The following is an 18,874-nucleotide window of genomic DNA, read 5'->3' on the forward strand; positions in this document are numbered from 1 at the left end:
GGTCGTGCCTGTTTGCCAAGTGTGGGGGCCATGCTGAGCCCCTGCCACCCCAATGCTCTGTGCGTTAAGGACACCACTGCAAGGCGGGCATGGAACTAGGGCTGGAGCTGGGGACACCTTGTGACACCACCTCCGGGAAAATGCAAGACAACGGTGGCCGTTTCTCTGGTTCCTTCCCGTGGGCTCCAGGACACTAAGCCAGGTGAGGAAGCCCTCCAGTGGAACGTCAGGACCCAGCGTGGGGTGTTCAGTTGTCACATGCAACATGGCGTGTACCTCTATGGGCGCTACCCTCCCCAGGCACAGAGATCCTAAGTGCTAAGAGGAAGCCTCCCTACAGTGGGTGATCCGCTGTCGCACACTGCAGTTGTTCTAACCAGACGGTGGGCTCCGGAAAGACCACCTCCTTCACAGATAAGACGGCGTGTTCCAACAGGCACGGCAGGCTCCGGCGGCACTGTCTCTAGCCCACCGGGAGGGGCTGCCCACGGACATCACAGAGCTTCTCGGCAGGGCTGCGGGAGGGGGCAGAGGCGAAGGCTGTCCGCCGGGGGCACGGGGGCCCTGACCCAGCTTCCTGGCTCAGTAGCCACCTGGTTTCCAGCCACATCCTACAAGTGCGTCTCCTTCTCCCCGGCCATGAGACCCGCCTTCGTTGGGGAAGGCCCGCAGTCCCGGCCGCTGCCACCGTCCAGACACAGGTGTCGCTTGGGCTGTGGCAGGCTGGGGTCAGGGGTGACGAGCTGCCGCAGGCGCTGCGGGGAGAAGAGGAGTCAGTGGTGCTGGTGGCAAGAGAGGCAAAGACGTGTCCTCGTGTCTGTGTCCCCAGGGCCCAGCACACAGCTCAGCGTGAGTGAGTGAAAGGGCACAGAGCTCGAGAAGCGAGAAGAGGCAGTAACGTGTGACTGAGCGTGTGAACCGCCTGGCTCCCGTCCTGGCTCTTACTGACGCCTGCGCGGTCGTAGGCACCCCACTGAACCACACTGTGACTCGTCTGTAAGGTGACAGACACACCTCAGAGAACAGTGCCCAGCACAGGGTAAAGTGATCAGCGAGCGTCTATTCTGTTCTTACTGTTACTATTCTTACTGCTGCTATTATCACACGCTCAGTAAGTGTCTATCATTGTTCCTCCTAGTAGTAGTCCTACGGTGACTACTGTTACTGGTGCCATCTCCTTCTTGCTTTGAATGCAGACGTGATGACTGGAATCATGACAACCTTCTTGTGACCATGCGGTGATAAGCATGGTGATGAAAAGACAACATGACCGGGATGGAAGTCCAGGAATAGAGGAAGCGTCTGGTCTCTAACGGCCTCTTTAAGCAGCCGGACCAAATGCCAGGAGCCCCCGTCTCTGGTCCTCTTCACATGTAAGAAGAAACCAGGCCCGTTTGCTTACTGCACATTGGGTTTTCTGTGACTTGTGGGCGAGACAGATTTCCACAAATGTAATGTCTTTGTGGGACGTTGGCTCTATCCCTTCCAGGAAGACATGTCCCGAACCCTAAACAGGGAGCCTTTTGCATATGGTTCGCAGGCAGGGCTGAGAGGAGAGAAGCCGGGAGCCTGTGTGGATGAACCATGGCTGCTGGTCACCAGTTTCCAAGAGCAGGAATCTGTGCTCTATGACCCCCTGCATCTGGCACCTTGTGTTCTTATTTGTGACTCACTTTCCCCCTTAACCCCTTGACAGCTGCCCTTGGTCAACCTGCCCAGATGATCTGCTGGAGGTCAGATGCTGAAGCTCTAGGACTCTAGGACTCTTGAACATTTCTGAAAATGAAGCCCTTCTTCAAAGGTCCTTCTCCTTAAGATTCCCTTAGACCGAAGGGCAGCCCGGCACTCAGAGCTGGCCCGGCCGTGGTGTCCTGCCCAGAGTCCAGCCCCTTCGGTGCCCTCCTTTGATGCGCCACTTCCCCAGCCCCTACCTTCCTGAAGGAACCCTGGGTCTTCAGGAGGGCGATGACGATGAAAAGTGGGATGCAGCTCATGGAGGAGCCAGCCAGGAGCCAGCCGATGAAGTATCCCCAGGCCGGGTACACATAGACGTTGTTGTATCTGAGAGGTGTGTACTTGCTCAAGGAGAAGAGGAAAGTGGCCTAGAAAGACAGCGGGAAGACACAGATGCAGGAGGAGCCCGTGAAACCCTCTCCTCGGGACGGAGCAGTTAAACACCAACACACTGGCGCCTCTAGAGATGGAGGGCAGAGGCTCCCTCTACAAGTGCGTCACAGACCGCGGGCTCAGAGGCAGTGAGGGGAGACCAACAGCTGGGAAATCACGCAGGCAGACAGACAGACGGAGGTGCGAGGGAGGGAGGGATGGAGCAGGAACTAGACCAGATGGTAGTGCTGGTAAAGCAAAGAGACGGGCGAGAAAAGGGGGGTGGGGAACCAGCACACAAGAGGGCACGAAGCAGCCCCTGCAGGTAACTGCGCAGGCGCAGGAGGGAAGGAGCCCCAGAACTCTGCCCGTGCCCGAGATGGCTAGAGGCAGGAGGAGATGGGGGTGGGGGTGCTGGAGGGCACATACCAGGCAAAGGCCCGGGGTCAGGAAGAGCCAGGAGATCTTCACTAGGGGCCACGGCCGGTAGCCAATCATGTCCTCCACGTTGTCATAGAAACGGTCGGCCCCTGACCAGGTGGGTGGGGGGAGAATGTGAGGACAGGAAGGGGACAGCGGGTGGGCTCGGGGAAGGACTCACCTGCTTCGTCCGCCTCCCCGCACCGTGGTGGGGAACCTGGATCTGGACACGTGAGTGACACTGGAGGCGGGGAGGCCGCCACCAACCGAGAGCCCCTAACCTCCCAGTGTCTCTCTGCTCTCAGGTCTGCGGATGAAGACCCGAGTCCTAACACAGAGGAGGGTGTGAGCCCAAACAGGGCTCAGAGGGTATACACACGCTTATTGCGTCGCAGAGGTGAACTCGGCTTCAAGTAAAAATAGCAAAACACCAAGGGAGCCGATGCTCGAGCCCAGCGCTGAGCCCTGCAGGGTGGGGGCGGCACCTGCACCCCAGACTCCAGGGGGCCCCTCTGTGCTCCCAGTGAAGCACAGAAGGGGGCTGGGCTGTGGCCATGGAAACACTGCCTCTTGCACTTGGTTTAATGTCCTTAGGTTTCCACGTTTGCTCCACCTTCTAAGAAGTAAAGAGCCACTGACTGGGAAAGGCCTGGGAGCCCTCTAGCCACCCCCTCACCACCACAAAAGGAACACTGCGAAATGCCACCGCTAGACAGTCGTCCCTTTGGCTCCTTAACCTCCCCCCAGGAGAAGAGCAGATACCGCTGCTGTAGGTGTAACATATCATCAGCCGTTTACACCTCGCTGTGATGGAGTTTGTCAGATCCTCTCTGAGAACAAGTGTCGAAAAGCAGTGGGGAAATCAGAGCGAAAAGGCAGGAGACGCGTGGGGAGGGAAGGACGCCAACGAGGAAGGCCTAGGGCAGCGAGATAAAACCCTTCCTATTCGCGGCTCGTCCTGAGGCCCTGCTGCGTGGTAGCCACGCACCCTCTGCCCTGAGCTTTGGTACACTGACAATCCGTTCCCCCAGCTGCTGCAGTGGAGCCAGAGGGACCTGCGGCATGATGACGGCTCCTCCACCTGCCTGCTGTGTGAGCACAGGCAAGGGACCCAACCTCTCTGAGCCTAGGTTTCCCCTGTGCAGGGCTGTGGCGCAGATTACGAGACAGCACTCGGCACTCAGCAGTGCAGTGCTCGGAACGTAAAGGCTTCTCCTCTAACCTCACCCCAGGCAGATAACAGCCTGGATACCACGTGGTCAGCACCGCTGGCTGACTTCCTCGGTGCCGAGGGGGCGGCGCTGTGGGTGGGAGTCAGTGGAAGCCAGAATTCACCAAAGTATCAGAAAGAAATGCACGACCACCAGAACAGAAAAGGCTACGTCAAAAACACGGGGATGAGCTTCCTGTCCGTGGACGTGTTCAAGCAAAGCCTGGGTGATGACTTTGAAAGCGCATGTGGGAATCTCTGAAGGATCAGACTAAGTGGCCCTGGAGGTCCCTTTTGACTAGGATTCCCATGGGAGAAGGCCTCCAACAGCCTCTGCATCCAGAAAGCTGTGCACAGTTATTTATAATCATTCTCACTCTTCAAAGAAGTCCGTTGTCATTAGCCCAGCTCCACTGCCGTAATGAGAAACACCTGGGTTCCCAGCAACCGCTAAACTCAAGTAAAAAGGACCAGGACAGCAGCACAAAGACCCGCAGAGACCGGCGGGCCCGTCCTCACCCTGGGCACATCCCGCCCTTCGCATGGCCCCAAGCCTCCCCCGCCCACCCACTTACCGTACACCCAGCCGACGCAGAGCACTTCAAACACGGAAAGGAACAGCAGGCACGCGCCACTGCAGGCGTAATAATCAAACAGCTGGAAGATGTACATCCCGCCCTGGGGGGCAAGAGGCAGAGTGAGACCTCGGCCGGGGGGCAGGGGACATGCCCCAGCCCACACGAGACGACAGAAGCCCATCTGGGATGCCACCCTGCCCGGTCCAGGGAACTCATCCCTTGCAGCCAAAAAGCGTTTGCCCCGCCTGTCCCTGACTCCCAGCCTCCTGGCCCTCATCTGACAACATCTCTGACACCTGCGAGGACCCCGGGGACTGTGGTGCACACACACGCTGTGCTGTCCAGCACCCCACCTTCCGGAAGTTGCCGAGTTGCGGCCACCTCACTCTGAGTGTGCGCCCCTCCCTGCTCCAGGCCTAAAGAAGAGCAACGGCCAATTCTCAGGGAAAGGGCCCTATCCCCCCGGGGTTGGCTGGTGGCAGAAGGGAACCCTGAAGCTGCCCAGAGCTGTCTGTAACATCCCAGGAGGGAAATCTGCCCAAGAATGACATCACCAGAGGAAAGGGAAGCCAGGAGATAGAGGGGAGCATCCCTGAGGATGCCATTGGAGCTGCTGGATCCAACCGTGCCTGAAACGGAAGCATCTCTAGACTTTTCTGTTTCCTAACCAAAAAAATTCACCTTCCTGCTTAAGCCAGCTTGTTTGGCTTCTATCACCTGAAACCAAAGGAGAGGGAACCAACACAGGAAGCTTCCGCCATGTGGTCCCTCCACAGTGAAGGGCCGGGCAGGCGAGGGGAACGTGGCTCTGAGGGTGTCAGGGGGTCGCCAGCCTGCAGGCCGCCCCCGCCACTCACCTCGGTGACCAGGAAGAGCCCGATCAGGTAGCACAGGACCACGATGGCAAGGATCAGGAGCTCCCGCCGCCCGCTCTTCCGGAGCTGCCTGGGGAACATGTCCACGGAGGCTGTCACCAGGCACTCCACACAGACAAACTGTGGGCCGGAGGGGGCTGGTAAGAGGGGCCGCTGCCTCCTCGCTCCCCAACCCCACACTGGCCCACAGAGTGCATGGGGCCCAGAACCGGGGCGAGGCCAACCCTGCCTCAGCCTCGTCTCCACCACGGAAGGTGCCAGCCGCGAGGGCTGGCTGGGCGGGGCTGGGCGGCCCGAAGGTTTGGGAGGGCGCGTCCACATCCGCGCGCGGAAGGGTCGGGCCTGGGGGAGCAAAGCAGGTGGCCCCTCCCGGAAGAGGGGGCCGGGCGTCCCCCGACCAGCCTCAAGGACAGGCCCCGGATGCCGGGGCCAGGTGCTGGGAAGTCCGGTCGGGGGACAGCGAGGTCGGGGAGGTTATGGCGGCGGACGCAGAAGCTAGTAAGGGGGTCGCAGGGCGGACGGGGGCGGGCGGGGGCGGGGGCGAACCTGGCTGTCCAGCCCGAGGAAGATGAGCATGATGAAGAAGAGGCAGGACCACAGCTGGGACAGGGGCATCATGCTCACAGCCTTGGGGAAGGCAATGAAGGCCAGACCAGGGCCTGCCGGGCACAGACGCCATCAGGGCCCCGCCCCTGTGTTCGCGCGCGTGTGCGTGCGCCTGCGTGTGCGCGCGCCTGCGTGCGTGCGCTGGTTCCCGAGGGCCGGCCGGCTCTTCTACTGCTTTGGGGAGCACGCTTTCCACTCGTGCGTCCGTCCTCCCATCCGTCCCCGCCTCCCTCCTCCCTCCCCTGGTTTTGGGGTTCTGCTCTGTGCCTAGCACGGCCGCCTGATGCTGAAAGGTTCCTACAGTACCCAGCTTCTGGGACCCCTGGCCTCCTGTCCCCTGCCCCTCCTTCTCCCCGGCCCCAGGCAGCAAAGCAGCGCCCACCTGACTCGGCCACCTCGGAGATGGGCACCCCCTGCTCCTGGGACATGAAGCCCAGGATGGAGAAGACCACAAACCCGGCCACGAAGCTGGTGGCGCTGTTCAGGAAGCAGAGGGCGATGCTGTCCCTGCAGAAAATGGGAAGGAAAAGGGAGAAAGAAACCCATCGTGGGGGGACATCCAAAGACGGTGAGCGGTAAAGAGGAGAGAGGAAAGGAAGTGGGGGAAAGGAGCCCAAGACCAGGTACCAGAAGGTGAAGAGAAGAAAGGGAGGGAGAAAGCCCAGGTCTGGAAAGGGGACCCCAGTGTCGGTTTTGCACAGCTTCGGGCCCCTGCTCACAACGGAGGAAGGCCCCCTCCCAGGACCCTGCGCCCCGCTCACCTGTAACAGTTGTTGTGGTACTTGTTGTAGCTGCCCAGGGCCGTCAGGCACCCCTGGCAGATGGCGAAGGAGAAGAAGATCTGGGTGCCTGCGTCCATCCACACCTGCAGGAGACCCCGAGGAAGCGGTGGGAAGATGGGGGGAGCCCGCCAGGGCCTGGAGCAGTGACTGCCCCTCACCTCCACAACCAGAGGCCCCTCCGTCCCCGCAGAGCCCACGTTACAGCCTACGCCCACTAACGCATCCTCTTCCCATGGGCACTCAGCAGGCACCACGTCGGTGCGCGTGACTGTAACTTCTAGTTGGTTCACCACAGACGGTGAACCAGAGAAGGAGGCCTGTCTGCAGGGCGGAGCTGAGGACCTGGCCGCCCTCAACCTGCAGGTGCCCCCAGGCAGCCATGTGGGCAGAGGCCACGGCCTTCAAATATAGAGAGAAGACACCAAGACTCCACTGGGTGGGGGTGGGGGGGAGTGGGAGGGGCAAAGAATGTGCTCAGACAAGTCCAGAGGGGCAAAATGTCCAACATTGCACTAGTAAAAAAAAAATTAAAATGGCAACATGCTACTACTTTGACCTATCAAAGGTTAAAATAAATTCTACTTGAATCTCTCATGGGCCTACAGAAGGAAGGGTACCCACCAACACGGGCAGTCAAAGTCCACAGCACATGTCAAGAGCCTTAAAAGGTGCGTACTCCCTGACTTAGTAATCCCACTTCTACGTCTGACTACTGTCAGGAAATAATCAGAGATGTGGTCAAAGATTTAAACACAAGGTGTTCATCGCAGCTGTCTGTACAATCATAAAAAAAAAAAAATACGTGACCTAAATGTGCAGGAACGGGGAAGAACTGAGTAAAAGCCGACACCTGCCCCAGGTGTGGATGCCCAGAGGTCATATGTCCGGGTCTGTCCGCCCGCTGCCCACACCAGCTCTAGAGAGGTACCTGGACTTATGGGACCGCAGCACATCCTGGCTGGATGAGTGAGCGGATGGATGGGGGACGGAGGAAATATTATGCAAATGATAAAAGGACATTTACAAATGGGTTTAATAACAAGGAAGATGCTTACACTATAAGTGAAAATATATTTATCTCCACGTATAATTGTCTCAACAACGTGAAAACACACACACACCATATAGAAAAAAAAATTGGAAGGAAATATACTAAAATGCTAACAGAGGTTATAGCTGAGTGGTAAGGTTACGGGAGGTTTTTAGTTCCTTTTTCATAATTTTCTTCTATATCATCTACTTTTTTCTCCAGTGGTCACAGATTGCCTCTAAACAGCGAAAAGCAATCAAAGGTTTTCAGAAGTCCAGATCTGGCTTGGGGCGGGAGATGCCTGGGGAAACAGTCCCCAGTGAGGTTCCTACCTGTGGGTCCTTGAGCCGAAGCAAATCTGGTTTTAGATAGTAGATGATGCCCTCGTAGGCTCCGGGCAGGGTGATGCCTCGGATCAGTAGGATGGCCAGCATCAGGTAGGGGAATGTGGCTGTGAAGTAGACAACCTGGAAGGGAGAAGACCAAGGTCACCCTTCCCCGGGCAGCACAAGCTGCCTCGGAGGAGGGGTGAGCACAGGAAACTTCCCACCCCTCCCTTTACACATTCTGGGGTGTCTGGGGCTCCCCAGCAGAGGATGAGACACACATCAGCAGGGCAAAGGAACAGGAAGAAGGACAGGCAGGGGTATGAGTTTCCACCCGTAACATTAATCCAGATTCTGGTCTCTCTTAATCCCGTATCCTGACTGTTCGCCTGCCCCTTGCCCCCTTGAAGCGGGGGGACCCCTCGCCCAGGGGGAAGGCGAGCAGGTCTGTACAGTAATCAGTGGGGAAATTTAGACGGAACTTTTCCAGGCTTAAGGTTGGGGGAGCAGCATTGGCCTGAGCTCTGGGGGACAGGAGACACACGGGGGGGGGGGCTCCACTCTGCCCCTTCCCCGAGAGGGCGGCACTGTCCGTGTCGTTTTTACTATGATTTTTATGTTATCATTATTACAACAATCCGTGGAAGGGGGAGGCTGCTTTGGGAGGGGGCTAATCAGAGAAGGTGGGACCCTGTCTGTTCCCGGCTGTAACAAGCGTGGAGCATCAATGTCAGACTCCCTGGGTTGGAAACGATGCTCCAGTGTGAACTCTGTACACACAACAGACCACTTTGTCCACCCTCAGCTTGAGCTCCTTCAGAGGTTGGAAACCCACCACCTCAAAGACTGTTCTGTTTGCCACTTCATCCTAGACGTGGTCTTGGTGTGTTGTTAAACGAGCCAAGCACATCGTGCGAGTGTGTGATCCTGATTGTGCGATATTCGCACAACACACACACACACACACACACCCACACACACACACGCGTGCATAAAGGAAGCTAGAAGCCGACCCGCAAAACGCTGACAGGGATGGGCAGACACCCCTCCAGCCCGCTGGTGGCTCAGCTCTAACACCGGGATGTTCCTGGTTCTTATTTTGCTCTGCATGTCACTTACGTAAACAGGCCTTTGAAAGTCATACCGAAAAAGAAAGCCTTCCCTTGTGCTGAGCTAAACCCTGCCCTCCCGTGATGTCCCCTGTTCTCAGCATGCTTCTCCCTTTCACTGCTTTCTCTTTCAGGTCTCCAGAGGGATGCCATGTGTGTCCCCGTGGACCCTGGGGGCCACAGAGAGTGGTCCCGGAGCCAGGACCCCTCACCTTGCCCGTGGACTTGACCCCCTTCCAGATGCAGAAGTAGCAGACGACCCAGGCAAGCAGGAGGCAGAGGGCCAGCTCCCAACGCAGGGCCCCCAGGTCGTGGATGCCGGAGCTGATGCCCAGAACACGTCTCCTGGGGACGGGGAGACACACAACCAGGTGAGGCCGAGGGGACAGTGGCCTCTGCCATCAGGTGTCCTCATCCTCAGAGCTGACCCCACAGGTCTCAGAGTCCACGCCTCCCTGCCCCCACCCCTTCCCTGCCCCATGGCCAGCACGTTCCCACCTGTGGTCTCTAAGCCCCTGGCCGTTAGACGACCACATAATCCCATATCTCTCTATGTCAGAGAGATAGAGACAGAGAGTGAGGGCAGTAAGCGTCTGAGCGAGCTCAAGCCTGTGGGGAGCAGAGACCCGTACAGGCAGTTGATGAGCAGGTACTCGGGAAGCAGACAGAGGGGCTGGATGGGCGTCAGTATCTGAAGAGTGACTGGGGTGATGGGAACACGTGTGTGCCGGGGTCGGTGGGCATGAGGGCGGCGTGGATGCCGGGAGGGCGCCCCGGGGAGAGTGTCGGTGAGTACGTGTGGGCCAAGGTAAGTGTGAGGGCGGGTAGACTTGTATAAGCGCAAGGGTGGACACGTGTGGATGCTGGGGTGCAAGTGCTCGTGTGGAGGGTGCAGGCGTGAGTGTAGAAATTTGCCAGTTCCTGTGGTATAAATACTCCCACTTCGGCCAATTTCAAGCCACCACCAGGACATCAGGGCACATGGAGCTAGCACAGACTCTTCCCAGCTCGCCTGGCCGTCAGCCGTGGCTGTCTACGTGCAGGTGGGCGTGTGGGTGCGGGTGGGTGACGGTAAGAAGGCACGTGGGCGATGCAAGTCACGTGGACGCGCGTGTGAGTCCAGGTGGACACAGGTGGATGCGGGGCGAGCGTGAGGGTGTGGACGGTAGGTGTGGAGGGTCCCTCATCTCCTAGTGACGTGAGTGCTGGAAAGCATGCACAGGGAGGTGTACACCTGCACTCCCAGTCCCGGGCCCCAGACATTTAAATTCCCTCCGCCTGGGGCCCCCGGGAGGCGGCCTCCAGGCCGGGCACCTACTCCCAGAATTCCATGACGGGGGAGGTGAAGTTCACGGGCGGGGCCGCTGTGCCAGCTGCTGAGCGGTTCAGGAAGTCCATGCAGTGCTCTGCAGGGGACAAGAGGGGCATCAGCAGCGGGCCAGGCGGGCAGAGGCGCCCTCACACCCCGTCCGCCCCCCTCTGGCCTCGCATTCCCGGTCCCCAGAGCTTCCTCTGGAGCCCCCGCTTTCCAGCGTCAGGAGTTCCTGCTCGGGTGGCTCGGGTGACCAGCCCCCGTCCCTGAGTGCGCCTCATGCTGCTCTCATCCTGGTGGAGCTGGCTGCTCCTCTGGCCGTGCTGCCGGCCACCTCTGACCCTGTCCAGACCTCAGGCCAGGCCCCCATGCCCACGTGTGCACCTCACTCCCCAGCGATGGGGGTATGGGCTCGTGGGACGGCCCCGCCGGGAGTGGTCCCCACACAGGCCCCTTCCCATCCTTCCGTGGTCACCCGTCGAAATCTGCCACTGCTCTGTCCGCTCGTCTGTTCCCAGCGCTTGACTGTCCCTGGTGCGGGCTAGGCCGGATCAGCCGGGCCCACCGCCGGGTCTCGAGGGTCTGGCACACAGTAGGCCCGCAGTGAACACTGGCTCGGTGGGTGGACGTTGGGGGGTGCTAGCGCCCGGCAGCCGCTTGTCACCCACCGTCCCACCGGGTCGTCGGCTGTCCTGGCGGCTGGTTGGAGGTCCCACACGGGGTCGGCCAGCAGAGTGACCACCTGTGCCCGCCCAGCTCGGCTTGGGGGCTGTTCTGCCGAGAGCTCCATCACTGTTCGCCCAGCCCCAGCTGCTCCGTCCCAGGGCCGACACGACAAGTACCTGTGTTCCAGGAGTGGGTGCAGGCAGTCCAGGGCAGCTCGGAGGTAAAGGAGCTGAACAGGTAGAAGAGGGCCCAGGAGAGGATGATGATGTAGTAGACGTTCAGATAGGCCTCGATGACCACAGACGCCAGGCCAATGCCTTGTGGGGGGGGGAGTAACAAGGGGGTCCCAGAGACCAGCGTCAGTCTGGGAGCCGCCCACCGTGCTGGAAGCACAGGGGCCACAGAGACCCCGCGGGGCTCATTCACGGGTCTGAGAGGCCCTTTACGCCTTATCTTTCTGAGTAAGAAAAGCAGGTGACAGAGCGCCACCCTAGGCATTCTCCCAGTTTTACGATGTATACCTGAACGCATTTGTTTTCTCATGAGAGAATCTCTGGAAGGGGCATCGTCCAGAGGTGAACAGGTGGGTCTCTGGGTGACAGATTTCAGTTCACTTTTAAAAGTTCTTTTCTATCGCTTCTCGGCCTTTTGGCTAAGATCAAGTGTAAAAGTTCTTTTCTTTCTCTGGTTTTTCTAGTTTTTCTGTGACAGTCATGCCTCACTTGTGAAGTCGCAAGGGACAGGAGGAACAGAGGCACGAGGCCAGAGGCGGGAGGTTCCCGAGTTCGGGTCTCACTAGGCATCCGAGCCTCTGGGGGGTGGAGGGAACCCACGCATGTGTGGCCATCAGGCAAGGACCCGGGCAGCCTCGGTGGGGCTGTGGACCCCAGGGAGCAAACCGAGGACAGACTCCACGTGGACCACACACAGCCCACACGGACCCCAAGGATCCGAGGAAATCATCCCAGACACCCCACAGGGTCCCCATTCTGATCCCACAGGGACCCCCCAAATCACCACATGGACCCCCAAGGACCACACAAAACCATCTGATGCCCCAAGAGGGATAAACACCAGACTAGCCATGCCCCGCCGCCCAGCCCCTGGTCAGGCTCCCGGTCTGCTCAGGAGCCAGCATGGTTCCACCACGTCCACGCCGTCCGGCGGAGGCTTGGCGGCCCCCAGACAGGCCTGTCCTGGGCCCGGCCCCTTAGGGCCTGGCGTCCGAGGCAGAGTCCTCCCTCCCCCGCAACCATGCAAGGAGCCGCTCAGGGACCAGGAGGCCCCTGGGTTTCCCACCGGCCGTCAGGGCGCCATCAGCTGAACAGAGGGTGGAAGAGGACATCCCCACTGCTCACACCAGTGCCAGCAGATCCCCAGAGGGAGGGCAGGGGCTGGGACCAGCTTAGTCCCTAACACAGGACACAGCAGAAACCCACGGAGACCTGCGTTAGCGAATGGCCTCATTTTCTCATCTTATGAGGGTAACGCAGACACTACTGGAGGGTTAGGCGAGGACGCAAACGCGTGTGACGTGCTGACGTGAGCCCCGGCACATCATCACCATGATTATACCCCGCGGAGGCATGTCTGGGACCAGGCCACGCGCTCGGGAGCACGTTTCCTGCGAAGCTGTGGAGACTCAGCTTCAGGGTTCCTCACTCGCAAGGACTCCTCCCAAGACTCTGCACCTAATGTCGTGCCTGGTTATAATTTTGTATCATCCTTCCTGGAGGCTGCTTCCACCCAGGTTCTAGAAGCTTCGGGCCCCAGGAAGCCTGATGACACGTCCTAGCTCCTCTGCAGCCCTCAGCACAGGGTGGATGAAGGAAGCGGGGAGGGTGATGGCCGGCGGGGGTGGGGGGTGGGGGGGATGGGGGTTGGGGGAGGGCGGGCGGGGTGTGCCGCCGGAAGGCACTCACCCTGGAGGAGGGGGCAGATCTTCCTCCAGGCTGTGACGCTGCCCTGGCTGGTGTACTGGCCCAACGCCACTTCCAGAAAGAACACTGGGATGCCGCAGGTGAAGAAGAAGATGAAGTAGGGGAAGAAGAAGGCTCCTGCCGAGGAGGGGGAAGGGGGCTGAGCTGGCAGCCAAGCCCTCAGCCGCCCCCCCGCAGCCCCCAGGGGCCCAAGGCAGCAGCTTCCTCCTGTCTGTGAGCAGGGCCCGGCGGAAAGTTTCCAGTCCGCGCCCCACCCGGCATAGGAAAGACCTTCGAAGGGAAATGAATGATAACGTAGATGGAGATCCTAATATATGCCCTTTGTATTTTCTCGGTGTGCTTCACGCATCTAGTCCATTTATTCTTTTTGGAACCGAAAATGTGTTCTGTATAATTTGATATGCTTATTAAATCATCAAGTTTGTTCCGTTTTCGAGAAAAACAAACAAACAAAAACACCTTGGGAAAATGATTTTCCCTGTAATCATTTCCAGAGGGTATTTCCCCTCCCTCAGGCTCCGGTCTGAACTGGGCCCCCCGCAGACAAGGCCACTCCTCTGCTAGCCTGCTGCGGTGAGGACCGTCGCCCACGTCCTCGTGCACTTGTCTACTCTGCTCCTCGGTGTAAACTTCCAGCAGAGGAACTGCTAGTCAGAGGGCAAGAGAAATGGACCTTTTTTTTTTTGCTTTTTCTGTCATAAAATGTACGTAGCATAACTTTTACTCTTCTAACCGTCTGGAAGTGCACAGCTCGGCAGCGTTCAGTTCATTCACAACCATTGCCACCGCCCTCTCTAGAGTTTCCTCACCCAAACTGAAGCTCTGTCCCCTTTCAACGCTCACTGCCCTCCCCTCCCCCAGCCCCCGCACCCACCCTTCCTCTTTCTGTCTCTACAAACTTGATCATTCTAGGCACCTCATGGAATCCTACGGTATTTATTCTTTCGTGACTGACTTATTTAGCATAATGTCTTCAAGTTGCATCCATGTTGCAGCATGTATCAGAATTTCCTTCCTTTCCAAGGCTAAATAACGATCCAGTGTCACTATAGGTCACATTTTGTTTATCCGTTCATCCACTGATGGACGTTTGGGTTGTTTCCACCTTTTCAGAATAAACTTTCTTTTTTTTTTTTGGCCATGCCACGAGGCAAGCGGGATCTTAGTTCCCCGACCAGGGATGGAACCCGGGCCCATGGCAGTGGAAGCGTCACAGAGTCCTAACCACTGGACCTCCAGGGAAGTCCCAGGGATGAACATTTTTAAGGTCTTTGACCGGCATTTCCAAATTGCCCTCCCAAACTCTTGTACCATCTGCCCTCCCAATAGCAACATGTGAGAGCAAAGACGGATTGGTGGGTCTTCCCGGGCCTGCTGCTGCCGACCAGCTCCATGGTCCCAGGCAAGTGGCTGAGGTCTCTGGGCCCCTGTCCTCCTCTGTGGAACAAGGGCTCTGATGAGATCATCTTTGGTCATAGCCACCTCTATGTCCGTGACACTGCGGCCGGGGAAGAATAAGCCACCACATCCTCCCCCAGCATTAGTTCTCACCCCAGCCCTGGCCTGCCCGGGAAGTCCCATTTCTATTTCTTTGGAGTCATCGGTTTAGGCAATTTGCAGTAAGAACTATAAGTTTTAAAACAGAGAGCAAGGGACTTCCCTGGTGGTCAGTGGTTAACACTTTGCCTTCCAATGCAGGGGGTGCAGGTTCGATCCCTGGTCAGGGAACTAAGATCCCACACGTGGCCAAAAAACCAAAACATAAAATAAAAGAAGCAATATTGTAACAAATTCAATAAAGACCTTTAAAAAATGGTCCACATCAAATAAATGAATAAAAGGGGCTTCCCTGGTGGCACAGTGGTTAAGAATCCGCCTGCCAATGCAGGGGACACGGGTTCGAGCCCTGGTCCGGGAAGATCCTACATGCCGCAGAGCAACTAAGCCCGTGCGCCACAACTACTGAACCTGTGCTCTAGAGCCCACAAGCCACAACTACTGAGCCCACAAGCCACAACTACTGAAGCCCATGTGCCTAGAGCCCGTGCTCCGCAACGAGAGAAGCCACCGCAATGAGAAGCCCGCGCACCGCAACGAAGAGTAGCCCCTGGTCGCCGCAACTAGAGAAAGCCCATGCACGGCAACGAAGACCCAACGCAGCCGAAAATAAAATACATAAATAATTTTTTTTAAATAAATAAATAAAACAGAGAACAAGACACGTGGTAGATGTTCACTAAATATTTGTCAAATTAAATAGAAACAGCGGGGCTTCCCTGGTGGCGCAGTGGTTGAGAGTCCGCCTGCCGATGCAGGGGACACGGGTTCGTGCCCCGTTCCGGGAAGATCCCACATGCCACAGAGCGGCTGGGCCCGTGAGCCATGGCCGTTGAGCCTGCGCGTCCGGAGCCTGTGCTCCGCAATGGGAGAGGCCACAACAGTGAGAGGCCCGCATACCGCAAAAAAAAAACCCAAAAAACAGCGTTTAGAAGGATTTTCTAAACAGTGGTTATTTTTAAACAGGAATGTTCCTTCTTTTTTACCTTTCTGGAATGTTTCTAATATGCACATATATCATTTCCACAAGAGGAATACAGTTATTTTCAAAAGGCAAAAATGAATCTGGCCAGTCACACATAAACTCATCTAAATGAATTATTCCATTTATGTGAAATATTCCAAATAGGTTAAATCCACAGCCACAGGAAGTAGATGAGTGGTTGCCAAGGGCTGGTGGAGAGAGGGCTCGGGGGTGACTCCTAACAGGTACAGGGCTTCTCTGGGGGGGTGATGGAAAATTTCTAGAATCAGTCATGGTAATGGTTGCACAAGTCTGTGAACATACTAAAACCATTTAATTGTACACTTACAAAGGTGACTCTGATCCCTCCCCACCGTGCCCCTGCTCATTTTTACTACCAGCGCTGAAAAATATAAAATTGTTTCTTGAATTAAAAAAAAAATCATAGGGCTTCCCTGGTGGCGCAGTGGTTGAGAGTCCGCCTGCCGATGCAGGGGACACGGGTTCGTGCCCCGGTCCAGGGTGATCCTGCGTGCCGTGGAGCGGCTGGGCCCGTGAGCCATGGCCGCTGAGCCTGCGCGTCCGGAGCCTGTGCTCCGCGACGGGAGAGGCCACAACAGTGAGAGGCCCGCGTATTGCAAAAAAAAAAAATCATAGACAAGATAATGTCATTTCTTTGATCAACATTCCTCAGTGGCTCCCATGTCACTCAGAGCAGGGCCCGGAGGGGCTGAGCCCCGACCTCTGGCTCCTCTCCCGCCTGTCATTGCCCCCTTGCCGTCCCCTGCGTTTAGAATGTTCTTCACTTGAACTGCATTCTTGAGACTGGCTCCTTCACCTCCTTCAAGTCTGGGCTCAAAGGCCACCTCCCGGCCGGACCCTTTCCTGGTCCCCTCGCTTCCCATCTCACGCCCCTCCCCGCCCCTCCTCCCTGCTCTGCTTCTGGCCCGTCCGCTCCCCACAATGTGACAGACCACAGTGGACGTATCTGTCTGTGGTCTGCTGCCCTTTGCTGGAGTGTAACCCGGAGTGTGTTGTGCTTTGTATCTAGCACGGTGCCTGGCAAGGGTGGCCCAGAGTGTGAGCTGCGAGGAGCTCACCGTGAGGACGCATCCCCATTTCACAGCGGGGGGATGCTGGAGTCAAGCTCCCTGCCAGCCTCCCTCCACGGCCCAGGCAGGAGGTGCCCAGGTGGGCACTGCTCTCCCCACCTCAGAGTGAACTCACCTCCCCCGTTTTTGTAGCAGAGGTAGGGAAACCTCCAGACGTTGCCCAGCCCAATGATCTCCCCGGCCACGGACAGCACGAACTCCATCTTGTTGCTCCACTGGCCCCGATCCTTCACCTGGTCCTTGCCCTCCTGGTCCAACTTCTCTCCCTCCTCAGGGACCCAGGAGACCACAGAAGGCCCATCCTTGGGAACTGCCACTTTTCTGTCGTCTGCAGCCATGGATGGGCTGGGAGGCCACAGAGGGGAGTGGGCAGGACGGCAGGAGAGGTGTGGCCTGCGGGGACAAGAAGGAATGAGCTGGGCAGCCCCAAGGACGCCCGTCACCCCCGCTCTCTCCATCCTAACCTTTCATTATTGCTGGAATGCTGTCGAATACTGGCAGACCATTGATTTTCCTCCCAAATTCTTGATATTTACACCTAAAGTCACACTTTGCTCTCACAGCTCTGAGAACAAACAGGGAGCAGTTTGTTCTTAGTTTGCCCATTTTGCAGATGGAAAAATCCAGGCCTTGACAGGTGAAGTGACTTGCCTGAGACCGTTCAGGACTAGATGGGGATTGAAACCCAAGCTCGGGGACTCTTATTGCAAGTCTCTTCTGATCTTCACAGTCAGCTGCCGTCCCCGCTGCCCCTTCTGCCCGGCTGCTCAGTGTCGGTGGGTGTCACCCGCCCAGCCTCCGGCCTCCAGGCCAGAAGGGATCAAAGGCTGTCGGGGGTAACAGGAGGTCAAAGGGCAGGTGTGGCCCGGTAACTGCATGGTCTTCCCTGGGCCAGCTGTGTGCTCGTAGCTGTGCCGGCATGACCGATGGCCTCTGGGTAAACATGGGAGCCAGCTAAGTCCGGGCATCTGATTGGGAGAGCAGAGGAGGGTGGGGCACAAGGCCAGGTCGGGACAGGAGCGGCCTTTGAGGGGACCCTGGCTCTTGAACCTCTGTCCTGAGAGCAGGCGGGGGTTCTGGTGGCAGAAGTGGCCACCAGAGGGACCCTCACTTGGGCGCTCACCTCCGGATCTGAGCGGTCCCCTCAAGGGAGACCCAGAAGTGACTGCTCACCACGGCAGGTCACTGCCCTTCCCAACTCCCTGCCCTCCTAAAGAGCAGCCACTCTGCTCTACCCTGTCCCTCTCGCGGGCTGTTTATCTGCTGCCAGGAGATAGAATGATGCGTGCTCTATCCAGAATCCTTGCTGGCCTTCCCTCCCCACACTCCGCCACCTCCACTCTTGTTTCTGCCAGGAAGACGTGCCGGGCTGCCGAAGGATCCTCTCCCCCAGGCCCCCTGCCTCTGCCTCCAAGGGGCAGTGGGGAACCAAAGTGACCAGGAGCTACCAAGGTTCTCTGCTCCTCCAAGTTTCTAGAGAAACACAAGGGATTCTTTTTATTAAAAGAAGAGTCTGTGTTTACTTGTTAGTCCTTTTAACCCAGGCAACAACCCAAGCCCAAGTCAGTTAGAAAGGTGTGGCAGGGCCATCTGAGGTTATGGAAATTTTTGAAGGTGACTTGGAGAGTGCAGGTTATCCCAGGAATGGGAAAGAATGTCGGGGTGAAACTCTGGTACTGGGACCTACTCGGAGGCTTCCGTGGCAAGGTCAGCCCAGGAGGGAAGGCGCGGAGAGAGGCACCCCGTGGAATCAAAGGCCTCACCCTCTGATATAAAGGAAGGGGCGGGGGAGGAAGGGAAGGAAAGGGAGCTCCAGGTTCAGAGAGATCAGCCACACCCCAGGGGCTTTGAGAACCAAGCCTCAGGTGGAAAGAACAGGGTGGTTTGGCCCCTGGGGACACCTGAACCAACTGTGGATACTGCTACAGAATTGCGGCTGGGGGACTCTGAGGACTGGCCCCTGAATCATTATCCAATGAATGAATGGACTCAAAAACATGGATGAAGAAGCATCAAACAGGAGACCCAAGGTCTGGTCCAGACCTGGCTAGTAATAGTAGAAGTTAACGGGGGACTTCCCTGGTGGTCCAGAGGTTAAGACTCCGCGCTTCCACTGCAGGGGGCACGGGTTCGATCCCTGGCTGGGGAACTAAGATCCCACATGCTGCACAGCACGGCCAAAAAACCCCAAACAATAACAACAACAAAAAACTTGACTCCATTTCTTGTCCAACACCTGTTCCCCTCAAGATTGAGGGGTATCAGAGAAAAGGGAGGACTG

General features: G+C 57.5%; 1 protein-coding gene across 1 annotated transcript; it reads right to left on the reverse strand.

The window, feature by feature from the left end:
• Window positions 1-611: 611 nt before the first annotated feature.
• Window positions 612-16,928, reverse strand: SLC6A12 (solute carrier family 6 member 12). Its single transcript, XM_065887426.1, has 14 exons — window positions 16,709-16,928; window positions 12,943-13,077; window positions 11,197-11,337; window positions 10,361-10,448; window positions 9,255-9,387; window positions 7,940-8,074; window positions 6,557-6,660; window positions 6,178-6,302; window positions 5,736-5,848; window positions 5,172-5,309; window positions 4,312-4,414; window positions 2,536-2,636; window positions 1,932-2,102; window positions 612-755 (listed from the first exon to the last, which is right to left on the reverse strand). The coding sequence occupies exons 1-14, from the start codon at window positions 16,794-16,796 to the stop codon at window positions 612-614; spliced, it is 1,719 nt and encodes a 572-aa protein (XP_065743498.1). The 5' UTR covers window positions 16,797-16,928.
• Between the last annotated feature and the right edge of the window lie 1,946 nt (window positions 16,929-18,874).

The sequence above is a fragment of the Phocoena phocoena genome, chromosome 11 (assembly GCF_963924675.1).
Source record: "Phocoena phocoena chromosome 11, mPhoPho1.1, whole genome shotgun sequence".
NCBI lineage: Eukaryota > Metazoa > Chordata > Mammalia > Artiodactyla > Phocoenidae > Phocoena > Phocoena phocoena.

Excerpts from the sequence above, each read along its gene's own strand:
- SLC6A12 (XM_065887426.1), bottom strand. The coding sequence starts at position 16,796 with ATGGAGTTCGTGCTGTCCGTGGCCGGGGAGATCATTGGGCTGGGCAAC. Across the intron at positions 6,661-7,939 it reads TTCGGCTCAAGGACCCACAG|GTGTGGATGGACGCAGGCAC; the intron begins GTAGGAACCTCA and ends GGTCTCCTGCAG. Across the intron at positions 2,637-4,311 it reads CTGCGTCGGCTGGGTGTACG|GGGCCGACCGTTTCTATGAC; the intron begins GTAAGTGGGTGG and ends CCACCTGGTCAG.